Source organism: Schistocerca americana, chromosome 4 (genome assembly GCF_021461395.2).
Source record: "Schistocerca americana isolate TAMUIC-IGC-003095 chromosome 4, iqSchAmer2.1, whole genome shotgun sequence".
NCBI classification, from domain to species: Eukaryota; Metazoa; Arthropoda; class Insecta; order Orthoptera; family Acrididae; genus Schistocerca; species Schistocerca americana.
The window spans coordinates 783,930,344-783,953,424 of NC_060122.1; the positions used below are offsets into that span (position 1 = coordinate 783,930,344).

Here is a 23,081-nt window from a genome sequence, read left to right on the forward strand (position 1 = left end):
GCCGGTAATCATGGGGGATTCTTCCGCAATGGTTTCCTCACCTTCCACTATGTCTGCTCACAAACATAAGTTCACTGAGTCTCAGCCACAGACGGTTCTTCCATCGTTGCCACAGTTCCTTGTTGTTTCTCGGTCTGACGAAGGTCACGACTTTTCCACGGTCAACCCTTTCATTATTCAGAAAGGTGTCGACGCAATTGCGGGTCCTGTAAAGTCTTGTTCCAGATTACGGAATGGCACCCTGTTGTTAGAAACACACAGTGCCCTCCAGGCTCAAAAATTGCTGCGTACTTCTCTGCTCCACACGTTCCCTGTCCGGGTGGAACCGCACCGTACCTTAAATTCCTCGCGTGGAGTCGTTTATACACGCTCCCTCGATGGATTGTCTGACGAAGAAATTCAGCACTACCTGTCTGACCAGGGCGTCAAGGCTGTTCATCGGGTTATAAAAAGGGTTGACTCGAACATCATTCCAACCCGCACTGTCTTCTTGACATTTGACAAAGTTCAACTCCCATCAAAAATCAAAGCAGGCTATGAGATAATTTCCGTTCGCCCTTATGTCCCAAACCCTACGCTTTGCTATCGATGTCAGCGGTTCAATCACACCAGCCAGTCCTGTTCAAATCCGGCCAAATGTGTTACGTGTGGCAAGGATGCCCATGAGGGTGCTTGTCCACCTCCATCCCCTCGCTGCATCAACTGTATGGGTGACCACGCTGCTTCCTCTCGAGATGCCCCGTTTTTAAGGACGAAAAGCTCATCCAGGAAATAAGAGTGAAGGAAAAGGTGTTGACCTTTGCTGCTTGAAAATTATTCGCCAGTCGACAGCCCACCGTGCCTCAGAAAGGAAAATACAGCACTGTCCTTGCTTCTCCTCGGCCAACAAAGGAGGCGGCCACGCAGACTTGCGACCTCACCTTTAGTACCACGGTCGTCAGATCGCCCGTTCAACCTCACCACTTTCACCTGCCCACTCAATGGCTCACCCTTCGTCGGGTTCTGCTAAATCTCGAGCCCAAAAGTCAGACACCAAGTCTTCGAAAAAAGAGCATTCTCGTGAAGAGTTTTTACGTACCGCAACTTCACAACCATCGGTTCCTCCTTCATCTAAACATCATACTTCCAAGAAGGCTACGAAGAAACACAATTCCTCTCCTTCTCCGCCAAGGCATGTCCCATCTACAGCACCACCTGGCGGAAATCGCCCTCGGCCGTCTTCTGTGTCGCCGAGGCGCACTGCTGGTGGCCGGTCAACCGGCCGATCGCTGGTGGCAGGAGCTGCTCCTGACCAACCTATGGATCAGGATCTTCTGCCTTCGACTGAATGCCATTCCATGCTGTCGGTCGCAAGCTCTGAGCAGTCGTTGAGTTGACAGCACCTTTGGTCACGTTCCTCCATTTTCTGTTCACCCTATGTCCATTATCCACTGGAATATCCGCAGCATTCGAGCCAATCGGGATGAATTGTCGATCCTCTTACGATCCTACTCGCCGGTCATCTTCTGTCTTCAGGAAACAAAGCTGCGTCCCCATGACCGCTTTGTTCTCCCTCATTTTCAGTCCTTCCGATATGACCTCCCCTCTGTTGAAGGCACTCCAGCCCATGGAGGACTCATGATTCTTCTCCATGATACTCTCCATTATCACCCACTCCCCTTAAACAGTTCCTTCCAAGCTGTCGCCGTCCGTCTTTCCCTTTCTGGATACACCTTCTCTCTTTGTACGGTATACATTCCATCGTCCACACCAATGGCACGAGCTGATCTCCTTCATCTTCTTGATCAGCTTCCACCCCCCTATTTGCTGGTTGGGGACTTTAATGCTTTGGGGATCTCCGCATCCTTGTCCACGTGGCTCACTATTGCTAGACGTCTTCCACCAAGTGGATCTAGTCTGCCTTAACACTGGGGTCCCCACATTTTTGTCTGCCTCCACGACAAATTTATCTCATTTGGACCTTGCGGTCGGTACTGTTCCGCTAGCTCGGCGCTTCGAATGGTTCGCCCTTGATGATACACAGTCGAGTGACCACTTTCCATGTGTTCTTAGACTGCAGCCTCAACTGCCATATATGCGCTCGCGACGCTGGAAGTTTGCCCAAGCCGATTGGACACTTTTTTCGTCTCTAGCGACATTCGATGACCGTCGCTTTCCCAGCGTCGACGATGAGGTCACACATGTTACCGACGTTATTCTCACAGCTGCGGAACGTTCAATACCACGCACCTCCGAATTGCCCCGGTGGCCCCCAGTTCCTTGGTGGAACGAGGCATGCCGTGACGCAATACGTGAGCGGCGACGTGCTCTTCGCATTTTCCGTCACCATCCAACTTTGGCCAACTGTATCCGATATAAGCAGCTCCATGCGCGATGCCGTCGCGTCATCCGCGATAGCAAGAAGGCAAGCTGGAAATTCTTATTAGCTCATTTAACACCTTCACTCCCTCCTCGGAAGTTTGGAGTCGGCTTCGACGGTTCTCAGGCGCGCCTAGTTTCTCCCCGGTCTCTGGGCTCACTGTCGCGCATGATACCTTAGTGGACCCCGTCGCAATTTCTAACTCATTGGGTCAGCACTTTGCTGAGATTTCGAGTTCTTCAAATTACCCGCCAGCGTTTCTCCCGAAGAAACGTGCAGCGGAAGTGCGACAGCTTGCTTTCTCCTCTCAAAATCATGAAAGCTACAATACTGTTTTCTCCACGCGGGAACTCCAACATGCCCTCTCTTCTTCTCGCTGCTCCGCCCCAGGACCAGATGGTATCCATGTCCAAATGTTGCTGCATTTATCAACCCATAGTCTGCGTTACCTCCTTCGCCTTTATAATCGAATCTGGACCGACAGTACCTTTCCCAGGCGATGGCGGGAAGCTATTATCGTTCCCGTTCCGAAACCTGGAAAGGACAAACATCTCCCCTCTAGTTATCGCCCCATTTCTCTCACGAGTAGTGTCTGTAAGGTTTTGGAGCGTATGGTGAATTACCATTTAGCTTGGTGGCTGGAATCCCGCAGTCTTTTAACACCTGCCCAATGCTGTTTCCGAAAGCATCGTTCTGCAGTTGACCATCTTGTTGCTCTCTCCACTTATATCATTATCAATTTTCTCCGGAAACGCCAAACGGTAGCAATATTTTTTGATCTGGAGAGAGCATACGATACCTGTTCAAGGACAGGCATCCTCCGCACACTATTCTCTTGGGGCTTTCGGGGCCGGCTGCCCCTTTTTCTTCACGAATTTATGGCAGAGCGCACATTTAGGGTGCGGGTGAACACTACTCTCTCCCGTACTTTCTCCCAAGAAAACGGGGTACCCCAGGGCTCCGTGCTGAGTGTTGTACTGTTTGCCATCGCCATTAATCCAATTATGGATTGTCTCCTTCCTGATGTCTCGGGCTCCCTCTTTGTGGACGATTTTGCGATCTACTACAGCTCTCAACGGACCAGCCTTCTTGAAAGACGTCTTCAAGGATGTCTCGATCGCCTCCACTCGTGGAGCATCGAAACCGGCTTCCGTTTCTCACCCAGTAAGACCGTTTGTGTTAACTTTTGGCGACGTAAGGAGTTTCTTCCGCCCTCCTTACATCTAGGTCCTGTCAACCTTCCGTTTTCCGACGTCGCTAAATTCTTGGGTCTTATGTTTGACAGAAAACTGTGCTGGTCCTCCCACGTTTCCCATCTTTCGGCTCGCTGTCTGCGTTCCCTTAACACCCTCCGTGTCCTGAATGGTACCTCCTGGGGAGCGGACCGAGTGGTCCTTCTCCGCCTCTATCGCGCCTTAGTGCGCTCGAAATTGGATTATGGAAGCATAGTCTACTCCTCTGCTCGGCCGTCTATTCTTCGGCGTCTCGACTCTATCCACCACCGTGGATTACGTTTAGTGTCTGGAGCTTTTTACACCAGCCCTGTGGAAAGCCTTTATGCTGAGACTGCTGAACCTCCGCTGTCCAATCGGCGGGCAGTCCTTCTGAGTCGTTATGCTAGCCATCTGTCTTCCATGCCTGCTAATCCAGCCCATGACCTTTTTTTCGACGCCTCCTTTGATGTAGGGTATGCAGGCCGCTCCTCCTCCCTACTACCCCCGGGAGTCCGCTTCCGTCAACTGCTCCATTCTCTTTCCTTCCGCTTTCCTAAAACCTTCTTGACAACTTGGGGTACAGCACCGCCTTGGCTCCGTCCCCGGATCGACTTACTCCGAGACCTATGTCAATTTCCCAAGGATGGTACCCCTACACTTGTTTACTGTCGGGCATTTGCTGCTCTACGTGCACAAATGACGGACGCCACATTTATTTACACCGACGGCCCGAAAACATCGTTAGGTGTAGGGAGTGCCTATATTGTTGGCGACACCCCAAATCACTTTCGGCTTCCCGACCAGTGTTCGGTTTATACTGCGGAGCTTTACGCTGTTCTCCAGGCTGTCCACTACATCCGCTGCCATCAGCGGATACAGTACGTAATCTGCTCAGATTCTCTCAGCTCTCTCCTAAGTCTCCAAGCTCTTTACCCTGTTCACCCTCTGGTCCACCGGATTCAGGACTGTCTGCGCTTGCTCCACCTGGGGGCGTCTCAGTGGCGTTCCTCTGGCTCCCGGGACACGCTGGTATCTGTGGGAATGAGGCGGCCGATATAGCGGCCAAGGCTGCAGTCTCTCTTCCTCGGCCAGCTATTCAGTCGCTTCCCATTACCGATCTCCGGAGCGGTTTATGTCGCCAAGTTGCTCATTTATGGCATGCGCATTGGTCAACACTTCCCCATAATAAATTGCGGGAAGTGAAAGCCCTTCCTTGCGCTTGGACCTCTTCCTCCCGAACGCGTCGCCGGGAGGAGGTAATTTTAGCTAGACTCCGGATAGGGCACTGTCTTTTTAGCCATCGACATCTTTTAAGCGGTGATCCTCCCCCACTCTGTCCCCACTGCTCTCAGCTGTGGACAGTCAGACACCTTTTAATTAAATGCCCCTATTTTAATCCGTTACGCTCCCGTCTACAGCTATCGCCTGATATATCGTCGATTTTAGCAGATGACACGCGCTCAGCCGACCGCGTTCTCCAGTTTATTAGTGACAGTGAAATGACGTCAGTCATTTGAAAATTTTTTTTTTTTTTTTGGGGGGGGGACAACAAACCCCTTTCTATAGTGGATTTTTAAGCATTCCTTCTGCCTTTAGTTTCTCAAATTTTATGACTTTGTTCCCATTGCTGCTGGTTTTAAATTTCGTTTTTTTCCTGTTTCCTACGTCACGGGCTGGGCGCTAATGACCATAGAAGTTTTGCGCCCTAAAACCACAAAAAAAAAAAAAAAAAAAAAAAAAAAAAAAAAAAAAAAAAACGACGACATGGTCTATGGCATTATGCCATAATAATGAACCAAACATGAGATGGTAGAGTGTTGGTACTCCAATGAAATTTACATCCCAAAAACCACGCTGAAAAGCTTAATATCAGATGGGATCTACTTCATTGTGAATCTGGACAAACCAATGTGCTCTTCAGGCCGAATTATTCATTTTCGTATGGTTTAGTAAATTCCGATGCTCTTTGATTAACCTCTGATGTCCTGTTACTTTTATGGTGTAATGTAAGATCTCGTAATGCTTTACACATTCGAACGTGCCGGCTTCCTACATCACCGCAGCTGTGCGCGCTCTATAATGCCTTTTTTCTGGCGCATTTGGGCGACTGCTACAACAAACCTATTTCCTACAGTGTTGGGAAAGTATTGCAAATGGTGGTTTTAAAAGCGTTACTTCCAAAGTAAATTTCCTTTTATACAAGATGAATTATGTTACGTGTGAGAATGTGGGATGAGTTTTTTTAAATTACAGAGTGTATGACTCGTTTACAATATAACACTTTGAGGACCAGTCACTTACAAGAATTTCGAGTCCAGACATTTATGTCATTACTTTAAATTTGAATGGCACATTTGTATGGTGTAACACCTGCAAAAAAGACCAATATTACATGTGAAAGCTTAGCTTCTCTTGTAGCTTATTAATCTTAGAGACCAATATTATATGTGAAAGCTTAACTTTTCTTGTGCCTCCACTATGTAAACCATTAACTTTTCCTCTCTGTATGTTCGCCCTACTTAAGTGATCTTGCTATTGGCTGACAACAATACTTGTCCTATGCTCTGAATGTCTGCTGTCATTGGGTAGCAAGATCACGTGGCGTGAGATACATTTGGCTTACGAAAGGGCATCACAGTCTTGATTTCAACGCTCAGGAAATTAACGTACTGTGTTTGGTGTGATAATAGTTTATAATTTCATAATATGAAAATATGCAGCGTATATGTTGCCGCACATCAAAGGTCTTTCCAAACCCCCCTCCCACCTTTCTCTTCTTCTCCCCTAAACTACCGGGAAGTTAAACACTAACACATAAAACCTTAATCATAAGTTTTACATTTCTGACGGATAACCTTCTGTCACTTAGCTTGGAAAAAGTGTATTTTCGCCCGGGAAAAAGTATAATTTTTAACCGGGATATTCGGGAAAAATCCAGGAATTTTTTTTCATTGTCTGCGTATACACCCTGCAGAACACAGTGCACACACAAGTGTATGCCAATGGCAAAATGTTTCAAAGATTCTAGAACAAATACTATACAATACTTCATAACAACAAACTGCTTCCGATGAGCATGACGTCCAACTTTACAATAGGTTCATCTGAGCGGGTACCATCGAGCTCATGCGCAGTATAGTCGTGTAAGAGTTATACCTTTTCATGCTTCTGCCAACTATTAGCCATATCAGCAGTAGCAACAGGCAGCCAGATACTTCCCGGAAAAAATTTTCTGGCACGCTCAAAGTTGCGCACAGCCGTCATGCATTGTTGTGGGGAGGGGGTAGTCTCAAAGTGATCCGTGTACAAGTTCGTTGATTTTGCTGTCCTTTTAGTTTACAGCTTTCACGTCAAAGAAAAACAAAATGGATTTCTGTGGCCGGGAACTATCAAGTGAATTAAAATACATTCACATAGGTGCAGAAGGCTAAAATGTGTTGTTAGTTTCAGTTTTCTGATTTTATTTTACAGGGTGTATATGACCTGGGACAACCGGTAGATCCGGGAAAAACCCAGGGAATTTTTTAGAATTCCGTGAATTTTTTTGTTTTAGTTTTGAGTGGTAAGAAACAATACAATAAAAAGGATAGTACTGTCTCCCGCTGCTGCAGAATAATACTACAGCAATAAAACATGAACGAGAGGGGGGAAAAAACGAAAATAAATCTTAAGTCGCAAAGGAAATGCACCATATACAACAAAATACAGTGCTCATAGAAGCGTCTGCCAACAGCAAAAGGTGTCAAAGGATTAGGAAGCTTATGCAATGCTTCATAAGAACAAATTTCCTCCGACGAGCGTGACGTCACAACTGTTTACATTAGATTTGTTAGAGCAGTAGCGAGCGGGCTCATGCGCATGTGCAGTTGAGTTGCGCATTGGTAGTATTGCCGCGGTTCCGAATTACCGTAGATCTGGGGCTGATGCACAAAGCAGACTGAGTTGTAGTGGGGATGTGGATAGCCTCAACGAGCCCCTTGTTTAAGTTTAATGATTTTGCCGTTTCCTCTTTGTTTATTGCTTTCACGTCAAATGAAAACAAAGCCGATTTCAGTGGGCAAAACAAAACGGATTTCAGTGGCCGGGAGCTATCAAGTGCATTAAAATACATTCACATAATTACGGAAGGGTAAAATATATTATTGCTTTCAGATTTTATTTTATTTACATCTTTCTGACAGTCAAGCGTTAGTCGCCTTGCAGAACAATGAAGTTATTTTTTTCGGTTTGCTAAAGAAATTTAGCTTTTATTAATCTTTTCCGCCGAAGCAGTCAATGTATTTGAAGCAAAGTGTTTAATGTGCATCTTCTTGCACTTATGGCATTATGCCTTAATAAAGAACCAAACATGTTAATACAGTACTGGTACTCGAAAAAAAATTTTATCCGAATCCGGACATATGAATCCGCTAAGCCGAATTGTGCATTTTAGTATGGTTAATGAAATTCCGATGCTCGTGGAGTATCCTTTGATGTCTTGTTTCTTTTATAACATAAAATAAGATCTTTTAATGATTTACACATACGAACACAAAGCACGGTGACGCCTGTTATCTGGCACTCTCTGGCAACTGCTGATATGAACCTATGTCTAACAGGTCGCGGGAGAATATTGCGAATGATTGCTTGAAAACCGTTACTTTCAAAGTAAGTTAACATTTTATGCAAGATGAATTATGCTACGTGTGAGAATGTTGGCTGGATTTCTTAAATCACAGAGCATTTGACTCTCATTTAAAAATAAACTCTTTGACGATAATCATCTAAAAACGTTTTGAGCCCAGAAGATTAAACATTTATGTCGTTATTAAAAATTTTTTTGGCACATTTGTGTGATATATCTGAAAGCCTAACACACGCAAAAGAGATTATCATTATATGTGAAAGCTACTCTTGCAGCTTATTAATCTTAGAGACCGATATTGTATGTGAAAGCTTTGCTTCTCTTGTATCAACACTATGTATATTACTTTAAACCATTCGCTTTTCCTATTTGTTTGTACGCACTACTTAACAGTGATATTGCTATTGGCTGACTACATCACGTGTTCTATGCTCTGAATATCAGCTGACGAGATCACGTGGCATGAGCCATGACTGGCTAACAAAAGCGCATCACAATCTCAATTTCAATGCTTCAGAAAGTAACATGCGGTGTTTGGTGGGTTTCGAATTTATACTTGCGTAATCTGAAAATATGCAGCGCACATGTTGCTACATATCAATGAAATTTCCAAAATCTTTTTTTTTTCTGACGCCGGTGTATAGAACCATAACCATTTAAAGGACCGATAAGTTTTACAGTTCCGAGGAAGAGTATACCGTCACTTAACATGGAAAAATTGTATTTTTAACTGGGAATTTTTTTCTTGTCCGCATATACACCCAGTTTTATTTCCGCGTTTTTAGCAGTCAAGCATGAATCGCCTAGCAGAACAATGAAGTTACGTCTGTTTGCTACAGAAATTTAGCATTTATTAATCTGAAACTTCCTGGCAGATTAAAACTGTGTGCCCAACCGAGACTCGAACTCGGGACCTTTGCCTTTCGCGGGCAAGTGCTCTACCAACTGAGCTACCGAAGCACGACTCACGCCCGGTACTCACAGCTTTACTTCTGCCAGTACCTCGTCTCCTACCTTCCAAACTTTACAGAAGCTCTCCTGCGAACCTTGCAGAACTAGCACTCCTGAAAGAATGGATATTGCGGAGACATGGCTTAGCCACAGCCTGGGGGATGTTTCCAGAATGAGATTTCCACTCTGCAGCGGAGTGTGTGCTTCGGTAGCTCAGTTGGTAGAGCACTTGCCCGCGAAAGGCAAAGGTCCCGAGTTCGAGTCTCGGTCGGGCACACAGTTTTAATCTGCCAGGAAGTTTCATATCAGCGCACACTCCGCTGCAGAGTGAAAATCTCATTCTGGAAACATCCCCCAGGCTGTGGCTAAGCCATGTCTCCGCAATATCCTTTCTTTCAGGAGTGCTAGTTCTGCAAGGTTCGCAGGAGAGCTTCTGTAAAGTTTGGAAGGTAGGAGATGAGGTACTGGCAGAAGTAAAGCTGTGAGTACCGGGCGTGAGTCGTGCTTCGGTAGCTCAGTTGGTAGAGCACTTGCCCGCGAAAGGCAAAGGTCCCGAGTTCGAGTCTCGGTCGGGCACACAGTTTTAATCTGCCAGGAAGTTTCATATCAGCGCACACTCCGCTGCAGAGTGAAAATCTCAATCTGGAAACATCCCCCAGGCTGTGGCTAAGCCATGTCTCCGCAATATCCTTTCTTTCAGGAGTGCTAGTTCTGCAAGGTTCGCAGGAGAGCTTCTGTAAAGTTTGGAAGGTAGGAGACGAGGTACTGGCAGAAGTAAAGTTGTGAGTACCGGGCGTGAGTCGTGCTTCGGTAGCTCAGTTGGTAGAGCACTTGCCCGCGAAAGGCAAAGGTCCCGAGTTCGAGTCTCGGTCGGGCACACAGTTTTAATCTGCCAGGAAGTTTCATATCAGCGCACACTCCGCTGCAGAGTGAAAATCTCATTCTGGAAACATCCCCCAGGCTGTGGCTAAGCCATGTCTACGCAATATCCTTTCTTTCAGGAGTGCTAGTTCTGCAAGGTTCGCAGGAAAGCTTCTGTAAAGTTTGGAAGGTAGGAGACGAGGTACTGGCAGAAGTGAAGCTGTGAGTACCGGGCATGAGTCGTGCTTCAGTAGCTCAGTTGGTAGAGCACTTGCCCGCAAAAGGCAAAGGTCCCGAGTTCGAGTCTCGGTCGGGCACACAGTTTTAATCTGCCAGGAAGTTTCATATCAGCGCACACTCCGCTGCAGAGTGAAAATCTCATTCTGGATTTATTAATCTGTTTGTCTGAGGCAGTATATTTATTTGAAAAATCGTTTCATTCCACACTATTGATCAGTTTCAACCGTTCGCTGAATTTCAAATGCAAGTTTTCACCCTCTGCTACGTATGGCATTATGCCATGATAAAAGAACCAAACATGAGGCAATAAAATACTGGTATTCCAAGAAAATTTCATATCAGCACATGTGTTAATGTTCCCCTGGTAAACCCTGTCCTTCAGGTAGCCCCACAACCAGAAATCGCAGAGAGTGGAATCAGGTGGTCATGTTGACCAAACATTTGGAAAATATTGGCTGATGATTCGATAGTTTCAAAATTTTTTGAGAAGCAGGTGAATTTCACGAGTGATGTGCAGTGGGCCCCCATCTTGCATGAAAACTGCGAGTTCAAGGCCTCTCTCCTGCAATGCGGGTATGACAAGCTGGCAAAGCATATCACAGTAACACTGACCAGTCACACTGCACATCTTTGGTCCTTGAGTGTCAGCCTGTTCAAAAAAGAATGGGCCAGTGATGAACATAGCCATGAAGCCATACCATACGGCAACATGTTCACCATACAAAACAACTTCATGCACAGTGACTGGAGGTGAAGATCCCCACACTTGACAATTGTGTGTTCACCTCACTTTGTCTGTCCATAGGATGGTCCAGGGCCAGCCCTAATCATCTTCAATCCTGGCCAGAAAGTGGAGAGTGTAGAGTGAAGTCAACACATCGTTGTGCATCCTGCAGTGCAAGCTGCTGTATGATGTGTATCTTGTATGGATACCATGTTAGAATGGTTCAAAGCACCTTCTGTACAGTGGACCATGGGATATTCAACTGTCGTGGCACACCACGCGCACTACCTGACGATCGGGAATTGCGCACAGTGTTGTCTGCCATAGCAACCACCTGTGGTGCGGTCGGTCGTGTGCCTCTTCTGGGGGTGACACCCAGTTCTCATGTTGATTCGAACTTCATCAAGCTCCACACAGCAGGCAGAGAAAGAGGACCCTTCTGTAATCCTTCCAGCCAGTGATATTCTCGGAGTGCAGCTGCAGCATTACTGTTGTTTTGATAATAGAGTTTCACCAATAATGCCTTGCTCCTTTTGTCCAAGCTCATATTGATACGTCAACAGGTGCACTGCAACTGGTCAGGTGTGTGAGACTATGAATCACAATTACTGATCATTGCATCTGGTGGCCATAGGTGGAACTGTTTGGTGGCACTGTGATGCATGGAAATTGTGCACCCCATACTCTGGACATTAATGCTACCAAATTTGGTACTTGTACACTAATTAGTTTCTGTGTTTGTGTCAAATAGGGAAACTTTAATTATCACCATCTGGTATACTAATTTAAACCATTAACTTTTCCTATCTGTGTGATTGCACTATTTAACAGTGGTGTTGCTACTTACTGGCTACATTGCATGTCGTATGCTCTGAATATCTGCTGTCATCATCTGGCGAGACCATGTGACATGAGCTATGATTGGCTTACTGACTTACAAAAGCATGTTGCAATCTTGATTACAGTGCTTCAGAAACTAATGTGCTGTTTTTGATGGAGTCCAAATTTATACTTTCGTAATATGAAAATATCCAGGGTACATGTTGCTGCTTCTCAAATTTTATTTACTTTTTTCCTGCTTCTTCTTTTTTTGCTATGTTTAATTTTTAAAGTGCCGGGAAGTTCTACACCGGTGTGCAAAACATTAACCATTCAAAGGATTGACAAGTTTTATGGTTCGGAGGGAAAGTATACTGTCACTTAATTCCAAAAAATTGTATTTTCACCTGGGAAATCTGGGAATTTTTTCCTTGTTTGCATATATCCCCTGGTCTTGCTTGCACATTAGCAATCAAACAAATCACATTTCTTATATTTTTCAATTTTTTCGTTTACATTCTACCACGCATCTTTTTGCTCTTTTTCCTCCAAGGCACTGCCAAGCCATGATGTCCAAAGAACAAGTGCTCCTCTACAGCAGGTGGAGAGGTTTATTCGGTGTTGCACCCTGGTGATGTCTGGAGCTGACATGATTTAACTGTTCATGTGCACATTAATATGAGAGACCACGGACAGTGTGATGTTTTGCGCTTAATAACTGCCTAAACCACATTTTCAGCTCTTAGAATATCTTTTGTCAGCCTAAAAGCATAAGAGTGTGGAATATGTGTAACACTTCATCTCGTCCTCTTAACAGGTGGGTCTATCAAATCTTGGGGTCTGAGTAATTGCCTTTACTTTTTTTACCTTCTGCAACCTATTCCTTGCACTTCCCTCAGGAAAGATCTATTAGTTCTGAAAGCTTTATATGTGTTTGTCGGCAGTACTGCAATTTCACCTCATGGAATATGTTAGCCAGCAATGATGTCTCAAAATCCATTATTCTTTGGTAATTCACTTTGCTCCATAATCTTTACTTACATTCTTCTTGACCAGTACATTGCTCCTGCAAGCCATCACTCTCAGCAGCTGCTGCCTGTGTTCAGAATCCTCCACTATTCAGCCCTGGGATGTGCCAGCACACTCCTTACAATCCTCCTTGAAGCCAGCCACAGTACATTATCTTCGTAATGAATTTTCTTGTCAACAGTCAACCAGAATTTGAAAACATAAGCATTCATAAATATACTGCAAGGGGCATACCCACACACACACACACACACACACACACACACACACACACACACACACACTTGCACTCTAGGAACTCTGGCACTTTATGTTGTCTTTTCTGTTAACACAATAGCCATTGAAGAGCAACTGAGTGACACCATATTACATTGCAGCAGTTGGAAACAGTAGTCATGGTCCAGCACACCACATTGTACATGATGTCGAACTTCAGAAATGTTTCTGTAGCATAAGTGAACCCAGCAGCAAATTCTTATTTGAGACAAACAAGATGTCATAAGGGAGACATATCACTTGTGTATCAATCTGGAACCTCTTTAAAATCTTGGGCTTGCAATCAGTAGAAAATGAGGTGTTGTATTGCAACATGTATAAGACAGCTCCATGCAACCCCTGCCGCAATTGCCACAATGACATAAGCGTCTCTTTCATCAAACAGACTCAGACCTTTTATTATTAACTCACTTGTAAGGGGGAAAAAATCACTCGTGAAAAATAGTGAATGAACTTATATGAAAATTACAATGTAGTAAAAAGTTGCTGTGCTATTTAATATTTCTTATAAAGTAATTGTTATTTAGACAGTACAAATCTAAGAGGCATGGTCTAATAGAGTACATATTGTGGGGGTGTGCTGAATATAGAATTAAGTTTATATCATATTTGCTTGATGTTCTCAGAGAAGTAAAAGAATGCGTGCATGCTTTTACTTCTTTGAGAACATCAAGCAAATACGATATAAATTTAATTAGCATGTGGAATATAGTAGATTTTAATGTAAGTGCGATGCTCCCGTCACACTCGTGGTCCATCAGTTTTACTAGACTGATCTTGTTTGAAAAAGCAGTAAATTTTACTATGTGCCTATCTCTTGAGGTCAGTAGTGATCTACCCTCATGTACATAATGGATAAATGGTTGGTAACTTAATTGTGTGATATTCACTTTTGGTAGTGCATAAAGCTGCAGTTATGTTTACTTATTGTGTTTTTTATTTTACTGTACTTTTTTTATTTCTAGGAACTGAATAAAGCTCTTGCTTTGAAGGAGGAACTAGTAACACAGTTATCAGTTAATTCGGATCAGATACTCAATATCCGTCATACGTATGAAGATAATTTGAAAGAACTGGAGCAGCAAGTAGCTGCTCTGCAGAAAGAGAAAGATGAACTCACGCAAATGCTAAAAAATATGCAAACCAATAGTAACACAAACAAGTTAGTAAATCATACTTTATATTCATTTTGTTATATTTTGTGTCACTGCTTTTACCTAAGATGTTATGTTACCTAGGATTGCTGAACAACGCAGGAAGAAACTGCAGGAACTGGAACATACTATTTCTGAATTGAGTAAAAAAATTAGTGAGCAGACAAAAATTATAAAAATTAAAGAAAAATCTGATGAAAAAATATCAAAACTTTTCAATGAAATTCAGGTGAGAATAAGTTGTTGTTGTTGTTGTTGTTGTTGTTGAGACACTAGTGAGAGCTCAAATAATTGCACCATTACATAAGTCATCCTCCAATGCTTCCTTCATTCATCTAAAGCATTTAGAAAATCCTAGAATTAGTTAACTTCTGTGTTAAAATAATTTTCCAATGAGCATGCACCTTCTTTCACCTTCAAGCAATGTTGTTGTATGGGTCAGTCTGGGAAGGCATGTGGATTTAAGTTGAAACCCTGTAGTTAAGAAAACTGTGATGTACGATCACTAATGACCAGAAATAGAGAGAAGGGGAAGATAATTGTTTATGCAGCAGATTACTCTTGTACTGTTCACGAAAGGGACATGTTGGAAAAGAAAAATTATTATTTACATATGACAGATCATTCAGCAGATAGTATTGATACAATCTGGAAATATGTTTGACTGTGTAATAAATCATTGAATATGTTTGTGCACCGTTGGATAAACTACACACACTATAGTTTTGGAATTGTAAAATGGTTTGATTAATTTTATGACTCACTTCCTCAACAAGAACTTGTTCATATAGTTCAACTTAATCTTGTAATTTTCAGAAAATGTTGCATGGTGACAATAATTGGTGTGGGCATGTGTGTTGTACAGCATATCTATATTTTATACAGTCTCAACAGCATTCCACATGTATTTACAAAAACATTCACCTGATTTGTTTCCAAACAGAATATGAAGAGTACGAAAGTTCGCCTCATAAGACAGATGCGAGCAGAGAATGAACGCTTCCGTGCCTGGAAACAACAAAAGGAAAAAGAACTTATAAGGCTGAGAGACCAAGACAGACGTCGCCAAAATCAGTTGGAGCGTATGGAACGATTGCACTGTAAACAACAAAATGTACTTAAACGTAAGGTGGAAGAGGCAGTTGCAATTAATAAGAGATTAAAGGTAAATGTTTTTACATTGTTTTATTAGTGATAATTGTTATCAGTTGCACTGGTTGAAGTCCTGTAGGAGTTAAATTTTTGTGGAGCAATTTTTCTTACATTGTCCAGGGGTGATGTGAGGTCAGACACCAGACTGATGGAGCACCAAAAGGATACTCCATGGAGTTATGTTCCCATATTTGTAACTACCATAAGAGGCTAAAGCATAGCATCCTCTAATACAGGGTGTATACGAGTCAGGAGATCTGGAAAAAACCCGGGATATTTTTAGAATTCTGGGAATTTTTCATTGTTTAGTTTTCAGTTAAATTTTTGTATTTTTGACTGGTAAGAACTGATACTCTAACAAAGGATATTACTGTATCCTGCTACTGCAAAATAATACAACAATAAAACATAAACGAGAGAAAAAACAAAAGTAACTTAAATTGCAAAGGAAATGCGCCATATATAACAATGACACAGTGCTCATGCAAGCGTCTGCCAATTGAAAATGTGTCAAAGGCTTTAGGAAGACTATGCAGTGCTTCATAACAACAATTTGCCTTCAATGAGCGTGAAGTCGCAACTGTTTACATTCGATTTGTTTTAGCAGTTACGCGTGGGCTCATGCGCATGCGCAGTTGAGTCACGTTTGAGTAGTAGATTCTCCCAATTACGGTTACAGGAACGTGACTGTTGGCTGTGCAAGCAGTCGCAGCTAGCAGCTAGATGCTACCGGGAAAAGGGGGCGCCAAATTCATATTCTTTAGGAAAACAAGTTGTTTCACAAAGCACCTAGCATCCAGCGCACATTTGCCTATTGATTATTCATATAATTTTGAAATGCTTCACTGTTGGTTTTTGAACATTCTGAACACATTTTAAGATGATTTCTGAATGAATCATAAGTTGACGTTTGAATGCATGCATAGTGTACGTGATTTCTCTGTCGGGAGAATCCTCGTCGCATCTAGAAATAAACTTTCCTCAGACAAAAGGGGACGGGCTATGTGAACTCAGCGGAGTAAATCCGAACGGATGAATGCCAATCGCTGTCTAACTATGCGGTTGATTGGGTTTGCGAATGATCAACGTTGTTATAATTACTAGCGAAATACATAGATTCAGACTACCAGAGTGGAAATAAAAGACTGACGCGAATAACAGGTGAGAAAGATTATGTATTATCTTCTCGGTGTATCCAAGAAAACGAAATTTTGACAGAAAATTTTTGGCCAGATCACTACACTAATAAGGACCAGTAGTACAGTCCCCGGTTAGCAGCTGCGTAAGTTCTATTCTGGAAGTAACGCAGAAAACGTGTTGTTTGAATACGTAATAACGCCTAACCAGAAAATAATCGTGGGATAACTAAACCTGTTATTCTGGCAGGGTTAGTGAAGTTAATCGGCGAACAAATTTTGACAGTGGCAGCAGTAGCTACAGAATTGGTGATGACAAGATTGTTTGTTACAACGAGGAAGGAGAAGAAATGGGGACATCACACAAATTATGGAAGAATAAGACGATTCCAAATTTATATAAAAATTTCGTAATACTACTTTTCGACCTCATGCTTGAGAAGCTGGTGCGTATGAATGAAATGTGAATCTTACCTCCTAACATAAAGCTTTTTGCTTGTAGTAGGCCTAATAGGCATTTGATATTGGTACTTATTGGATTATATTCTGTCGTGTTATAAAAATGGCCATTTGTGCCATAACAGTCTCGTTTATTTGGTGTGTTACAAAATTGCTGCCATATTAGAAAGGCCTATTTTGTTTTATCTAGCAGACAGTGACAAAATAGACGTAATCAGATCAAGAAACCACACCAATCTTGGGTATTATTCGTATTAACAGCTTTTTCAGTATTAGATAACGACATTTTGATTTTTCATGTAGCAAAACATTTGACGAACTTTGATGAGGTAATAGATTCTTTAGCAGAAAGGAAAGCATGTAAAGCTGTAGCAAGATAGAGAGAAAAAAATGCTAGGAGCTAAGGTTTGAAGAAATGTGTAATTTCTTGCTTATCTCTTGTCAGTATTGGTTTTATACGTCCTATATTTAATTTTATGTCTCACAAAACAGCAAATTATTAGCTATTAGGCAATAAAGAGTTCAGATTTTCTGAAGAGTTCTTGTTCTCTCGATTACAAATAATCCCATCTGCTATTAATTGTGAGATTTTTTTAAAGTGGGGTAGGCTGTCAGACCGGCCGATTGGGAGCAGGAGAGGTGCCACAGGACATTTCAATTTCCATCCTCCTGAATATAGTTTGGACGTGCGGTAGAAAAATGCTTAATGAAGAGGTGTGGCACTGCACTTTGGCATACTTAAAACCAAATAATATGTCTTACATTTCCTCGAATACATATGTTTTATGTTCCAGACTTCTCAGAAAGATCTGCACTACAAGATAAACATATTTTGAAAATTCGATTTTTTTAATATTGGCCCGGTTCGCAAATGTCGTAGATCCAGGGCTGATGGGCAAAGTAGTTTGAGCTATAGTTGCGTAGTTTCCCCATGACCCATGTTTACATTTAGTGATTTTGCTGTTTCCCCTTCGTTTACTCTCATGTCTAATAATAATAATAATAATAAAGAAACGGATATCTGTGGCCAGGAGCTATCAAGTGTATTATAACACATTCACATAATCACGGAAGGCTGAAATATGCCATTAGTTTCAGATTTTATTTTATTTCCACCTTTCTGACAGTCAAACATTAATCGCCTTGCGGAACAATGAAGTTATTTTTGTCTGTTTGCTAAAGAAATTAGGCTTTTGTTAACCTTTTGCACAGAGGCAGTCAATGTATTTGAAAGGAAATGTTTAATTCCACAGTACTGGCTAGTTTCAACTGTTCGCTGCATTTCAAGTTCACATTTTCATTTTCTAGCATGTATGGCATTATGCTATTTTAAAGACCCAAACATGATATAATACAGTACTGGTTCTCCAAGAAAATTTACATCCCAAAAATCACACTGAAAAGCTTAATATCTACATCTTTTTATATATAAAAACAAAGATGAGGTGACTTACCGAACAAAAGCGCTGGCAGGTCGATAGACACACAAACATACACACAAAATTCAAGCTTTCGCAACAAACTGTTGCCTCATGAGGAAAGAGGGAAGGAGAGGGGAAGACGAAAGGAAGTGGATTTTAAGGGAGAGGGTAAGGAGTCATTCCAATCCCGGGAGCGGAAAACCCGCTCCCGGGATTGGAATGACTCCTTACCCTCTCCCTTAAAATCCACTTCCTTTCGTCTTCCCCTCTCCTTCCCTCTTTCCTCATGAGGCAACAGTTTGTTGCGAAAGCTTGAATTTTGTGTGTATGTTTGTGTTTGTTTGTTTGTGTGTCTATCGACCTGCCAGCGCTTTTGTTCGGTAAGTCACCTCATCTTTGTTTTTATATATAATTTTTCCCACGTGGAATGTTTCCTTCCATTATATTAATATCTACATTTATACTCCGCAAGCCACCCAACAGTGTGTGGCGGAGGGCACTTTATGTGCCACTGTCTTTACCTCCCTTTCCCGTACCAGTCGCGTATGGTTCGCGGGAAGAACGACTGTCTGAAAGCTTCCGTGCGCGCTCTAATCTCTCTAATTTTACATTTGTGATCTCCTCGGGAGGTATAAGTAGGGGGAAGCAATATATTCGATACCTCATCCAGAAACGCACCCTCTCGAAACCTGGCGAGCAAGTTACACCGCGATGCAGAGCGCCTCTCTTGCAGAGTCTGCCACTTGAGTTTGTTAAAGATCTCCGTAACGCTATCACGGTTACCAAATAACCCTGTGACGAAACGCGCCGCTCTTCTTTGGATCTTCTCTATCTCCTCTGTCAACCTGAGGTCTATTTCATTGGGAATCTGGACATACGAATGTGCCCTTTAAGTATGCACTTTAAATGTGCACATTTTAATATGGTTCACGTAATTCCGATACTCTTTCAGTATCCTCTACTGTCTTGTTTCTTTTATGACATAATGGATGATCTTTCAATGTTTTACACATACGTACATACGGGCTTCTTACGTCATGATAGCTACCCAAGCGCGATGTTGCCTGTTACCTGCGCTCTCTGGCAACTGCTGAAACGAACCTATTTCTAACAGGTCGCGGGAAAATATTGCGAATGGTGGTTTGAAAAGCGTTACTTTCAAAGCAAATATCCTTTTACATACGTTGAGCTATGTGCAAGAATGTACCACGAATTTATTAAATCACAGAGCGTTTGACTCTCATTTAAAAATCAACTCTTCGATGACTAGCTATTTAGAAGAATTTTGAACCCTGAAGATCAGACATTTATGTAATTATTAAAAATTTTACTGGCACATTTGTGTGATATATCTTAAAGTGTAACGCGCGCGAAAAAGATGAACATAATATGTGAAAGCTTAGCTTCTCTTGCAGCTTGAGACTAATATTATATATGAAAGCTTTTCTTTTCTTGTAGCAACACTAAGTATATTAATTTAAACTATTAACTTTCCCTGTTTGTGTGTTCGTGCTACTTAACAGTGATGTTGCTGTTGGCTGACTACATCACGTGTCCTACACTCTGAACATCCACTGTCATCGGCTGGCGAGATCACGTGACATGAGCTACGAACGGCTTACAAAAGCGCATCGAAATCTCGATATCAATGATTCTGAATGTAACATGCGGTGTTTGGTGGAATTCCAATGTGTGCTGTTGTAATACGAAAATACGCAGCGTACATGTTGCTGCACATCAAAGATATTTCCAAAAGCGTGTCTTTTTCCTTGAGTTTTGTTTCCTAAGTGCCGGGAAATTGTATGCCCATCTATAAAACCATAACCATTCAAGGGATTGATAAGGGAAAATATACTGTCACCCGGGAGAAAGTGTATTTTCAACCGGGAAATCCGGGAAAAACCCAGGAAATTTTTTTGCTTGTCCACGTATACACCCTGTAATAGCAAAATGTACTGTAAATTAAGATGTGGTTGTTTAGTAATCAGAGATTTGCTTGGTTTCTGTCCAGTGTCTTGCAGTTAGTGCAATTTTTTTCTTATTTGGATGCCAGTCATTTCGCACTGCTGATATCATTTAAGCTGTCCGAACATTTATGTGAAACTGTTGAGATGTAAGTGTGAGAACACACTTAATTTTAGCAGTGCAGTATCTACAAATGAATGATTTGTTTGATAATGCCAACAATAATTTTAGTCCATGTGGCAGAAAAGAGACTAAATTCTCAGTTGCTCCTGAATGAACTTCAGGCTTTTATCAGGTGTCGTCAGTTAACTGTTGGAACTGAATGCAGAAAAAAATGCATAGTTATTCAGTGTTACAGTTTGGGATTGATTCTGGTTATCTTTTTGTTAGTCACTACAGCAATTAGCAAAATAAATGTGGGTTAGACAGAACAGTTTTGTGTTCTGAAATCTCATAACCTCACTCCTCCAGCAAGGTGGCACAGTGGTAAGATACTGGACCTAGAGGACAGCAGCTCAAATCACAATCCCATAATCCAGATTTTGGTTTCCTGTAATTTCCCTACATTGCTTGAAGCACCCACCACAGTGGTTTCTTTGAAGTAGCAAGTCCAATTTCCCTCCACATTTCTCTGTAATCAGAGTTTCTCTGTTTCTAGTGAACTTGTTGGTGGGATGTTACACTAAACTTCTTTTCTTTCCTGCAACTTTTTGGTTTCATTTTGTACCTGCATCCTATGTAAGCTAATAATGATAAATGTTTGATTCATTAGAATTTTCAGGTAAATTTTAATCACTTCTCGTGCTGGATCTCAGATGAGCAATTGCCAAAAAGTGTGAAATTTCTCTCTCTCTCTCTCTCTCTCTCTCTCTCTCTCTCTCTCTCTCTCATGCTCCATGTAGCTCCCAAAAAGACAGTTCTAGACTAAATGTGGTTTAATAACAGCTGTATGATTTGCATCTATTTTAAGTACATGATCAGTCCATCCATTCAGGTATCTAAAATTCAATCCGCACCTCTATCAAACTAGCTCCCCTTGGCATTCATTTTGTATTGGATGCTCTTCACAGAAAATTGCACAACAATGCTTTATACTCTCTAAAGTAATGAGCAGAAGCACAAGCACTAGAGATCAGGGGAAGTTGTGGCAATGTGAAGGTAATGTCAATGGGTGTCCTGGAGAGCTCTGGATCATAAGTTGTCCATAGTCAGCCAATACATTTGATGCAAAAAATTTGGGACTGAAATGCTATGTTTGTCCTATTAGGAGGTGAAATACATTATGACTGTGCTTCAATTAAGTGTACTTTCAGCGTACATGTCAAGTATGTAATGAAGGTATCAGAGAATGAGTGACTTCATAACACAGGACGTTGATATTTAAAGCAGCATGCCATTTTCCGATAGACCATTGACACGAACAACAACATATTATTTGAATGGTAGAGAATGTCCTCTGTAGACTGCTGCCCTAGTGTTGATAGCTCATGTAGATAAACTTAAAAATTCTGGATGGTTTATTGTTGACTTAGTTATCTGTCCTGATAAATTGTTCTGATCACATTTGTCTAAAAAGAAGTGATTATTGACGGTTTAAGGACTCTTCAGTGTATCATCTATGGCATTGCATGATGATGAGAAATTTGGAGTGAAGTATCAGAGAAAGCTGTTGTACAGAAATAACTATCGATTACCACTGATACAGAATCAATCTGTTTACACAGTCTAGACAATACTGCTTTTGAGGAACACATTGACTATCTGGTAAACAATTTTTATGTATGTATTTGAGCGCCAAGTCATGTAAATGTTGTTATTACTAATTTCTACTTCCCAGGAAGTAATCAGATGATTTGAATGTGTTACGTAGTAACCTGTCACACAACTGAACGCAGGACCACTGTCGAGTACAAAAATGAATGCATGCACCCAGAAAACATAATGCAGAAACTGACAAGCAGCAGATGAGGAGCACAATTAATAAGTTCATTTTTTGTTGGTCGTTGTGTTTTTCCATTTCACAGTATGTGGCACCATGTGGTGAGCTCTTATCATGCAAAACGAGTGGATGCAGCCTTGAACAGAACAGGATGTATCATTAGAGGATGTATTTGGCCAATCCCTGTGAATCAGATGTCAACTTATGGGCATAGCTCCCCCAGAAATAAGGCGAAGAAAGGTTGCACAGGTTCAATAACAAAAGTGAGAGGTAGATCCCAGACACCCAATATTTGCAAGTATTACTCAGCTGCTGGGACTGAAATCAAGAAAGAGCTTTTCACAGTCAGTCAAAGCAACATCATTACCATCTGATAAGCACCAAATAGACCTGTACTTCGTGGAGGAATTTTGTAGGGGGTTTTGAACTCCCTTACACAACTTGGAAAGCCCTGAAGTGCTCAAGGACAGGCACATCACAGTGTAAATAAAATTTGGAAAAAAAAAAAAATGGGACTACATTTGAACTGATGAATGCTGTGAATATGGCGAACTGCAACGTGAATCACACTTGCTAATCTGCAAAAAATTGGGGATTGACCATGCAACTTAGACAACTTGGTTACAGCAAACAATAAAGCTATTCAGGCTGCTGCTTTTTCGGGATAATTGTGGAATTTGAATATGTAGAAACCACGGTGAGCACCACTTTCGTTACCACATGACATATTTGTGTTATAACAAATATTTATGAATAGA

At 42.0% G+C, this 23,081-nt stretch overlaps 1 protein-coding gene across 1 annotated transcript in view; it reads left to right on the forward strand.

The window, feature by feature from the left end:
* Nucleotides 1-23,081, forward strand: part of LOC124612459 (chromosome-associated kinesin KIF4) — a 300,348-nt gene that overhangs the window by 195,969 nt on the left and 81,298 nt on the right. Inside the window, exons 10-12 of the mRNA XM_047140687.1 lie at nucleotides 14,063-14,259; nucleotides 14,336-14,480; nucleotides 15,195-15,416. Of these exons, the coding sequence (XP_046996643.1) occupies nucleotides 14,063-14,259; nucleotides 14,336-14,480; nucleotides 15,195-15,416 (564 nt within the window). The remainder of the gene's footprint in view (nucleotides 1-14,062; nucleotides 14,260-14,335; nucleotides 14,481-15,194; nucleotides 15,417-23,081) is intronic.